Genomic DNA, 10,876 nt, shown 5'->3' with positions numbered 1-10,876 from the left:
GACGGAGGAACCTGGCAGGTTACAAGTCCGTGGGGTCTCAAAAGAGTCGGATATAACTTAGCAACTAAGCAACAACAAAACAGAGGGAAATGCATTAGAGACAGCAGAGTGATGGGCTAATATCATTAACATAAATCAGAAACACAGAAGCAAAAGCATATTATGTATGTCTCTCTCATAACTTCTATGTGGACACATTTAGACCACATTACACACTGCCTCTTGGGGAAGAAGAATAGAAAGTTGGGGGCTTCCTGGAAATTGATGAGGAAATGCTGTCATAACCTGGGGAGGGGGCAGTGATTTAAAATGTCCATGTCCTCCTGCTCCTCTAGGCTAATGGGTCTGTGCTTCTTGGAGCCTCTCAAAACCCTAACCTCCCACAGCACACACAGGACATCCATATTCAGGCTGCCTAAGAGTAAGAACTGTGTGGACTACAAGGTCCCTCCCCTTTGAACCCCGAGGCCTTGGCTCACCAGGGTACATTGGAACAGGAGGGGCACAGGGTCAACCCAAGTCCCCACGACTACATTTCCCAGAGCTCCGGGGTGACGGTAACTAGACTCGGGGGTGGAGCACTTTGCAGACAGGAAGGAGAGCTCTTCCTGGGCTGGGCCAGGAAGTGGAAGGGTGGCCGTCGCCCTGATTCCTGGTCGTGGGTCCCAGAGAGCTCGGTGAGTGACCTGTTTATGCTTGGAAATTGGGGCTTGATCCTATTTCAAATGTGAGTCCAGGGGACTGGAGACTGAATTTCAGGTCCTAGGACAGTTCAGGAAGTTTGCCTGACACGTGCTTACGCTGTAATTGCTGTGCAGGATAACAGAGCTGCAGACCCCCACTGCAGCTGTCAGGGTTAGCGTCACAGCCACCCAACACGCCAGCTGGGAAGACTCGGCAGGACACAGAAGCATCTCTAAACGTCAGTTTATCCCTCGGAACGCTGGAGCTAATAAGAGAGTTTACTTAGAAAGTCTGTTGTGAGGATTAAAGGAATATATAAAAGATAGCTAATGTGTACAACACGTGTTTCAGAGGACAGTGTTCTCCTCTCGGATAATTGCAACAGTGATGTCCACCTTCTCTGAACCTAACTGAGCGTGTCCCCAAGGGCTCAGTCAGTCCTGCAGGCAGCAAGTTCAGGGTCACTCTGGCTCCTCCGGCATTAAGGGATCAGAAGTTCTCTATTGGTCCCAAAACACCCAGGGAGGCTGGATTGCGTTGTCTGCACAGTGTAAGAGAATTCTTGGGAGGTTTTCTCTGGATAGAAGGAGGGGCCCAAGGGTCTCCAGGAGCCATACATGCCAGGAACAACTCTCTCACCATCAGGCAGGCTGATGACAGCATTCCCTGGGCACTGATGAGCAGAGTTCTGCAGGAGAGAGGAGCCTGTGGAGGCGGACGGCTCCAAAGCCAGGGGCCCTGTGAGCTGCCTGCTCTGGACTTTGCTCCCCTGCCCTGACCTGTGCCCACAAAAACCATATGCCTGTTTGCTCTCTGATCACTGAACTTTACCTTCCCTTGAGTCACTGTTTAGTTTCTCAGCCACACAATAGCTGATCCCACCCTCTCGCACTCAGAAAAAAGTTGTTACCTGCCAACTATATATATATAGTTCCATCCCACCCAGAGACTTATTTTGTTTGGCCTTGACAGGTTTCAACAGTTCAGAGCCAGTTGTAAAAACAGGTAGATTACACCTACAAATCTGAGTTTCTACTTCTCCTCAAAAGGGAATAAAAGGCAAAACAAACATTCAGACCTTTCTGCTGACGGAGTCTGACCTTCTTTGGCTGTTCTCCTTGGACGGGCAGCTCCGCAGCCCGCCTGCGCTCTCAGCATTGTGAAGAGGGGCTGTGGGCTTGGCTTGCCAGGCAACCTCTTTTTTTTTCATCCAGAAGATCACTGGGCTGGCCACTTGCACCCTAGGACTGGGCTGGTTCACAGGTCTTTGCAGTAAGCTTCGACACCAAAAAAACAGGTAAGAAAAGGGAAGGGAGGGCTTGCCTGGTGGCTCACGGAAAAAAAAAATCTGCCTGCAATGCAGGAGCCACAGTTTCGAACCCTGGGTCAGGAAGATTCCCTGGAGAAGCTCCCTGGAGGAGGGCATGGCAACCCACTCCAATATTCTTGGCCTGGGAAATCCCATGGGCAGAGGAGTGTGGTGGGCTACAGTCTATGGGATAGCGAAGAGTTGGACAAGGCTGAGTGACTGAACAGCAAAGGGAAGGGGTGGGAAGGAGAGGAAAAGAAACTCAGAGCACAGGGAAAGAAAAGCCACTGGAAGCATCTCTAAATCCTACTCTTCAGCTGGGCAGCTCTATTCTAAGCACATACCCAGTGAATTGAAATCAGATACAGGAAAAAGCACTTGGGCACAGATTCTGTCTGCAGCGCTGTTCGCAACAGCTGAAGCTGGAAGCCCTCAGAGAGACAGGGAGGCGCCTGGGGGCTGCAGAGGCGGGAGGGGTTGGGGAGTACCTGCCCACGAGTCTGGGGTCTTACTGGGGGTGTGAGAGAGTTCGGAACTAAACAGAAGGGTGGCTGCACCAAGTTGTGAAGGTACCAAAGGACTGAATCTTTCACTTTAAATGGTTTAGTTAGGTCGTGTGATTGTCACACCAATTTTTTTTTTTCAATCTACATTTTTGCATATCTTTTTTTTTAATTTTATCTTATTTTTAAACTTTACATAATTGTATTAGTTTTGCCAAATATCAAAATGAATCCGCCACAGGTATACATGTGTTCCCCATCCTGAACCCTCCTCCCTCCTCCCTCCCCATACCATCCCTCTGGGTTCTCCCAGTGCACTAGCCCCAAGCATCCTTAATCTGTTTAGTCATGACAGGCTTCCTGTCTGGTGCCTCAGACGGTAAAAGATCTGCCTGCAATGCAGGAGACAGAGATTCGATCCCTGGGTCCGGAAGCTCCCCTGGAGGAGGGCATGGCAACCCACTGCAGTATTCTTGCCTGGAGAATCTCATGGACAGAGGAGCCTGGCGGGCTACAGTCCATGGTGTCCAAAGAGTGGGACACGACTAAGCGACTAACACTTCCAGTCACAGCAGAAAGGCTGGCGGGAGATACTGCCCCTGCTTCTGGCCCAGAGTGTGACTTGGGCGCCTCACTCCCTGCCCCTGGGACCTCACTTTAGTTCCTCCTCCATTCCTCCCCTCAAAATGAGATTTGTTTTTTAAACTATCAACTCCCTCGTACTTCTGTCCCGGAGTCTGGCTTTGTTCGGCTTCTGCCGTCTAGACGGGCCCTGGGGGCCTGCTCAGCGGTCCCCACAGTACCTGCCTGACTCTGCAGCTCCAGCGCAGAGCCCTGGCAGAGCCGCGGGCCTTCGGTGAGCTAAGGCGGGGTGTCCGACGGCCTCAGAGCAGGGCTGGCCTCGCAGCTCCCTTCCATCCCAGGATCAAGCAGATGCCCCTCTGCCCTGGGGTCGGGAGTGAGTCTTAGTGTTAATCCAGTGGGATGCCATCACTGAGTCAGAGTAAAGGAAACAGTATGTGAAACACATACAGGAAGAAAATCCACTCGCTCGCACCGTCTCAGGCTCTTCCAGGCGGTCGTGTCTGAAGTGTGGGCAGCTGGGATGGAAGACGCCACCTTAGTCCACAACCACCCTGGCTGCTTGCACCGCTGAGCTGTGAGGGCAGCATCTCAGGGCCAGACTGCCTCTGGACGAACCTGTTTTCAATTATTCTATTTTAGACTTTGGCTTACAATTTTGTTTGGGGAAAGAATCAGGATTTCTCTAGCTCAAAAATAAAATATAAAGTAAAATAAAATTAAACAATTGAAACCACTGCTGGATGTGAAAGGCGTAGAGACCCCAGACTGGGAGCTGAGGTGTTCATCTCAACCTGCTCTCCGGGGCTACATCAGAGAGGTAACTGGTAACTGAAGAACCGTGTCACTTAGGGATACATTGCAGCAGCCAGATGACTGTTGGCCTTTGTCCATTCAGCGAAGCAACGGGCATTCATTCGGTGACAGAAGAAGTCTCTCTGGCCTGACTTTCAGGGCCTTCTAGAAATTGCCTCATCCTGTGCATCTTAGCTCTCTCCCACAGAGCTCTCCCCGGTGGCCACTGACGTGACTTGTCAGGATCCCCAGGTTCAGACCTGAGTCCAGCCCGGTAAGCAAGTGCCTCGTGAAGGAAGGGCGCCTGGGCAAGCCCCAGTGCCAGCCCAGGTGGGAATCACAACTCCAGACAGAGTCTTTTCTCGAATCAAGGCATCACGCCGGTGAGTCCCCATGAAGGGCTGTCCTGAGAGGACACAAAGCCCCCGACACGTCTGATTCTCCACACAGGAGGGCACAGCCGCTCCAGGAGCCCCCAGGAGGTCTGCCAAAGAGTCCGTGTGCAGGTCCTGAAGCCAGGCCTGTCAGGGGCACAGCCAGGTGGTCAGACAGACCTGAGGGGACCCGGGTGGCCGACACTCAGCATCCCCCCACACCAGCCTCGGTCCCGAGTCCTCTGCAGCACCCTGGGCCCGAGCAGGGCGCTCTGAGCAGGCTCTGTTCTTTACCCTCTGCACCCGAGGCGGAGGTCAGCGGGTAGAATGGCTTTCACTTCAGTCACCTTTAAAACGTGTTTTTAAAGTAGTTTAGCCACAATTTTTCTACTCTGTCCTATAATACAAGGAGTCGATTCTGCCTTTCTCTTCTGAGTTTTTCACTTTGACTTGCATCTGCACAGGCTGCGGGGAGGTAGCCCTGTGCGTGTATGCGTGTCGGCAGCGCTGTGCGTGTATGCGTGTCGGCTGCTGCTGCTGCTTAGTCACTCAGTTACGTCCAACTCTTTCGTGACCCCGTGAACTGTAGCCCATAGAAGGCGGGAGGAGAAGGGATGACAGAGGATGAGATGGCTGGATAGCATCACTGACTCAGTGGACATGACTTTGAGTAAACTCCGGGAGTTGGTGATGGACAGGGAAGCCTGGCGTGCTGCAGTCCATGGGGTCGCAGAGTCGGACACGACCGAGCGACTGAACTGAACAGACTGTTGCCTGCCAGGCTGCTTTGTCCACCGGATTCTCCAGGCAAGAATACTGGAGTGGGTTGCCATTTCCTCCTCCAGGGGATCTTCCTGATCCAGACATGGAACCTGGGTCTCCTGAGTGCCCTGCACTGGCCCGCAGAATCTTTACCACTGCACCATTGGGAAGCCGTCGCAATTATACTTAAAGCTAAAGGAAGACAGGTGCTCCCTTACATGCTGGTCTTTGATGTGTTTGGTAAAACTTGTAGTATCGATCGGGGCCTGAACAGGGTTCACCCATCCTTGTTGACTGCCTGGCCCACTGTGCTCGGGTCCTCCTGTGACTTAAACCCCAGGAAGTGGGCTGAGCGCCCCGCCCCCATGTTGCTCCCATCGCCTGTGACTGGACGTCCAGCTCTGTCCCCTGTGCGGTGCAGATGGCCATGTCACTCTCTTTCCTTCTATTTTGTGATTTTAAACATTCTTCCTATTCGTGTCCCAGCAGAACTGCTGCTCTTTGTTTCCAAGGAAGACTATGATATATTTAAAACTATTTTTCTATTATTTCTAAACTGTGAACCAGGAAGAAGAAACATTCCAAGTCTTTTGAATTAAAGCTGAGAATCCATCTACATCGAACTTCCATAGAACGGTTTGCTTTTCTGAGACATCTCAGCTGACTCCCTAAGTGTGTTCTCTCTGCTTCCTTTTATTCTTTTCTTGTATTTATGATCAAGTGAAACGAAGCAATATATCAGTGCACATCTAAGTTACAAGTCAATGTATAAATGTTGCAGAGTTCTCATCCAGTTTTATCCTGACAACTACTTCCTAGTGGCTCCGTATTTCACCTTCTATCTTAGCTTCAGTAGTTCATCATTCTTCTATTTAGTCATGGAGGTATACTTTGGTTATCACATGCTGCCTGCATTCAGGTTCCAATACTGGGTTCTTCTCAATGGACTTGAGGTTACTAAATTCTAAGTTAGCATCATATCTTTAAAAAAAGAAGGAACAAAGAAAAAAACTTTAAAATCAAAATATAACTTAAAAAAGTATACATTAATTTCCAAATAAAAGAAGGTGGGTTAACCCACTGGTAAATGAAATGGTTGCTACTGCTGTTGCTGCTAAGTTGCATCAGTCGTGTCCAACTCTGTGCAACCCCATAGACGGCAGCCCACCAGGCTCCCCCATCCCTGGGATTCTCCAGGCAAGAACACTACAGTGGGTTTCCATTTCCTTCTCCAATGCATGAGATTGAAAAGTGAAAGTGAAGTCGCTCAGTCATGTCCGACTCTTAGCGACCCCATGGACTGCAGCCCACCAGGCTCCTCCGTCCATGGGATTTTCCAGGCAAGAGCACTGGAGTGGGGTGCCACTGCCTTCTCTGAAATGCAATGGTTAGGCAGGTCCAAATCCTATTTCTTTGTTCCGCAGCAGCTGCCCTCCTTACTTACCAGCACTGGTTGGATATAGAAGCGGAAGAGGGTCTGTGGTGGTCTGGCTCAGTACCAGTTGTTCTCTCCGTGTCTGATGTCGAGTTTTTGGCTTCTATGGATGTTGAGAAAGGAAACTGATGGATATAAAGTTGAGAAGAAATGAAATAAGCTTAAGAGATTTGGAGATCAGATTATAGATACCAAGAATAAAGTTGACACACTAGCAAAATGGGAAGAATAACTGATTAAAACAAAGAACTAGGTGAATCTGAAAGAAAAGACATTAAGAAGGACAACAGAAATACATAGCTTATCACCATTAACCTAGGGCAGGCCTTTTTAAGCCTCTCACCTCAGGCCATGTCACCTTACCAAAGGTAATACACCACTGTTACAATCAGTGATTAATGGACAGAAACTTTTTCAACATGGAATTTTACAAAATAAGAACTTTTTTTTTGACTCACCTTACCAGAAAAGCAAGATATAGCTTAAGACCTGATTGATGTCTTTTCCCATCTTTCTTTCTCCTGCTTTTCATTCCTCAACTCATTAAATTCTTGGTGGGTGCTATTCTTCAGCAAGATCTCCTACTAGCTTTGGGCAAATATCCCACCAGCTTCTGGCCCTGCAGGAAAAGCACCTGCTTAGGCTTCAGCAGAGTCCCTCAGCAGAGTCTCGGAGAGCAGACTGGGGCCACACGCCATCCGTGAGCAAAGCACTGGACCTGGAGCAAAGGCGCTTTGAGTTGCTCCTGGCTGGGCCACGCGCCTCTTCTTTCAGCTCCGTGTGTGCAGGTCCCCGTCCATACGTATCAACTGGACGATGGTGCACTTTGCCCAAAGTGCAGGCTTCCCCTTGCCCCTCTCACAGTGATTCCTCATTTCAGAGGAAGAGCCAGAAGGCCAGGCCTCATCTCGGTCCAGGCTTCCTCTCAGTCCCTCTGCTTCCTTCTTCCTGGCTTCCTTGAATGTTCTTTGGACACTCTAGGCAGGGTTCGGTATAAGACTTTTTAAAAATTCTCTGGTTCTTCCTAAGTGATCCTCCCACACATATGGAGGTAGCTCCTTCTCTCCCATCCTTAAAATTACAGTGAAGCTTTCTCTGCCCACCTTACTGGAAACTGAAGCTCTCTCTGTGCATGTCTTATCTTCCTTCTTCGCTTTATTTCCTCCAGAGCACGGATCCCAATCTAAGAAATTGCATGTGTTTTTAAAATTCATTTCATTATCTGTGTCATACCAGCCCCCATAAAATATAGGATTTTTTTAAGACAAGCAATCACTAGGTTAGTAATTTACACATAATAAAATTTCAGCAACCATTTACTGAATAAATGAATAAATCAGTTTGTGAACAAACTGACGCATTGAGTAGGGAAATTTCTGTAAAGTTCAGCTAAAGAGGAAACTGAGCGGGTCAAGTAGCCTATTATATCATTCTCCTGTTTATATTAGAAATTGTTTGTAAACTCTATTTTCATTGATGCCAATTTGTACCTCTCCTTCCTCATCACCAAGAAAACCACATGTAAGCTCTTTGTGATTTTACTCATCACTTCATCTGGATTTCCAACTTCTCGTGCTCAAAACATGGAGGAAGTGATACTTTTCTTCTTCATCTGTGAACCTGTACATGCAAAAGGCATTAAAACAGGAAAAGCATACACACAAAAGGCATATAATTATGCCTTAAATATTTAAAGGCCTATTAAAATATTATATTTAAAATACATTTGTTATAATCAAGCTAATCAAAGAAATCCAAGTATAAAAGCAATATATTTGCTTTTGTTTTGTTTTCCTCTCCTTTAGGAACCATGGACATTGATGCATATTTTGAAAGAATTGGTTATAAGAACTCGAGGGACAAATTGGACTTGGAAACATTAACTGACATTCTTCAGCATCAGATCCGAGCCATTCCCTTTGAGAACCTTAACATCCACTGTGGGGAAGCCATGGAATTGGACTTAGAGGTCATTTTTGATCAAATTGTGAGGAGGAAACGAGGTGGGTGGTGTCTCCAAGTCAACCACCTTCTGTACTGGGCCCTGACCATGATCGGTTTTGAGACCACCATACTGGGAGGGTATGTGTACAACACATTCAACGACAAATACAGCAGCGCCATGATCCACCTCCTGCTGAAGGTGACCATCGACGGCAGGGACTACATAGCTGATGCTGGGTTTGGGCGCTCTTACCAGATGTGGCAGCCTCTCGAGTTAATTTCTGGGAAGTACCAGCCCCAGACGCCTTGCATCTTCCGCTTGACTGAAGACAGAGGAACCTGGTACCTGGACCAAATCAGAAGAGAGCAGTACATCCCAAACCAAGACTTTCTGGATTCTGACCTCTTGGAAAAGAATGAGTATCGGAAAATCTACTCTTTTACTCTTGAACCTCGAACAATTAAAGACTTTGAGTCTGTGAATACATACCTTCAAGAGTCTCCAGCATCTGTGTTTACAAGCAAGTCATTTTGCTCCTTGCAGACCCCAGAAGGTGTTCATTGCTTAGTGGGTTTCACCCTCACCTACAGGAGATTCAATTATAAGGACAATACAGATTTGGTAGAGTTTAAGACACTGAATGAGAAAGAAATAGAAGAAAATCTAAAAAACATATTTAATATTTCCTTGGAGAAAAAGCTTACCCCCAAACATGGTGATAAATTTTTTACCATTTAGAGGAAGCTGTAAAAATGGTCTCATGATTACTTCTGGTGCTATAACTTTTTAATCACAAAAAATTTAAATGTCAATAAAAGTTGTTTTTGTTATTGTTTTTGTTTTGTCGCTAAGTTGTGTCTGACTCTTTTGCGACCCCATGGACTATAGCCTGTCAGGCTCCTCTGTCCATGGGATTTCCGAGGCAAGAATAAGGAAAGGTTGCCATTTCTTACTCCAGAGGATCTTCCTGGTCCAGGGATCAAACCTGCTTCTCCTGCATTACAGATGGATTCTTTATCACTAAGCCTCCAGGGAAGCCTGTCTATAAAAATAGAGAGAATGAAATAATAAATCTCCATTTACTTATCACTCAGTTTATCAACTAGGAACTAGAGGCCTATCTATCATATTTTCTCAACACTCCCACATTTTACTGAAGAAAATCATAGATATCAGATCATTTCACCCTTTAAAAATGTCAGCATGTAACATCAGATAACGTTTTTTAAAAAAAATTTGAGAGTTGGACTATAAAGAAAGTTGAACACCAAAGAACTGATGCTTTTGAACTGTGGTGTTGGAGAAGACTCTTGAGAGTCCGGTGGACTGCAAGGAGATCCAACCAGTCCATCCTAAAGGAAATCAGTCTCCTGAATATTCACTGGAAGGACTGATACTGAAGTTGAAACTCCAATCCTTTGGCCACCTGATGTGAAGAACCAACTCATTGGAAAAGACCCTGATGCTGGGAAAGATTGAGGGCAGGAGGAGAAGGGGACAACAGAGGATTGGATGGTTGGATGGCATCATCAATGCAATGGACAAGAGTTTGAGTAGGCTCCAGGAGTTGGTGATGGACAGGGAAGCCTGGTGTGTTGCAGCCTATAGGATCGAAAAGAGTTGGACAGGACTAGTGGCTGAACTGAACTGGACCTTTTCCAGATTTATAATTGCGAAGGTTTAAAATATTTTAATGATGGCCTATGGTTTCTTGAGGAAAAAGTGATATATGCTAGAAAACTTCACATGTTGGTTGAATGTTGAATTCTTAGAACATGTTTAACCATCATTCAGTAACTAGAACTTAGACGAAATCATTTTTATTAAATTCTCCCAGCATATATCCAATGTCAAATTTGAGCAGAAATACCACATGTATAATGGGATTGTAATTCAACAAAGAAAAATGAGAAATGATATTGCTTCCAAATAACCTAATAGTTCTCAAGACAAAGCATAAACCAATACTTGTTAACATAAGTACCAAGAGACTGACACAGCCAATAATTTCTTACATGGCTCTTTTTGCAGCCACAGTTCTTCATGGACCTTTTTTCTTTCATTAATTTCTTAAAAAAATTTTTTTCTTCATGTAAGCTTTTTACATGTACCTTTTTTTTTTTTTTCCTTAATACCTTTTTTCAAACACTGATATTTGGAATTTTCAAGTTTTGGAACTAGGTATTTTTGTCTAGTACTAAAAGTTTAAACATGTATTATCTGTAAAATCTAGATGTTGAAAAATATGTTAATTAAAATGTTACTGGCCAATACAATATCAGTCTCAAAGTTTTTTTTGAAAAGTTAGGTTATTAATGGGGCTTTTCTTTTTTGCAGTAGAGTCTTCATTGAATCCTCTTTCTTGTCTCCCAGTTCTATTCTTTTACTTCCTTTTACTCTTTGTGGTAAGAAAGACTATGTGCTTCAAAGTATGTAGTTCTGAGTTCAATTCTGTGCACACTGGGTGAATCACTTGATGAGCCTGTG

General features: G+C 46.0%; 1 protein-coding gene across 7 annotated transcripts; it reads left to right on the top strand.

The window, feature by feature from the left end:
* The first annotated feature begins 583 nt into the window (after window positions 1–583).
* On the top strand, window positions 584–10,665 carry LOC113884909 (arylamine N-acetyltransferase 1). 7 transcript variants are annotated; one of them, XM_027530011.1, is made up of 4 exons: window positions 587–677; window positions 1,899–1,981; window positions 4,082–4,256; window positions 8,250–10,665. In XM_027530011.1, exon 4 carries the CDS (start codon window positions 8,255–8,257, stop codon window positions 9,125–9,127), a length of 873 nt encoding a protein of 290 aa, XP_027385812.1. In that variant the 5' UTR covers window positions 587–677; window positions 1,899–1,981; window positions 4,082–4,256; window positions 8,250–8,254; the 3' UTR covers window positions 9,128–10,665. The 7 variants fall into 7 exon arrangements, with proteins under 7 accessions (XP_027385813.1, XP_027385812.1, XP_027385811.1 ...); XM_027530010.1 differs by having other exon boundaries at window positions 4,069–4,256; XM_027530007.1 differs by lacking the exon at window positions 4,082–4,256.
* The last annotated feature ends 211 nt before the right edge of the window (window positions 10,666–10,876 follow it).

This window comes from Bos indicus x Bos taurus, chromosome 27 (assembly GCF_003369695.1).
Source record: "Bos indicus x Bos taurus breed Angus x Brahman F1 hybrid chromosome 27, Bos_hybrid_MaternalHap_v2.0, whole genome shotgun sequence".
Lineage (NCBI taxonomy): Eukaryota > Metazoa > Chordata > Mammalia > Artiodactyla > Bovidae > Bos > Bos indicus x Bos taurus.
This window is presented reverse-complemented; position numbering and strand designations above follow the sequence as displayed.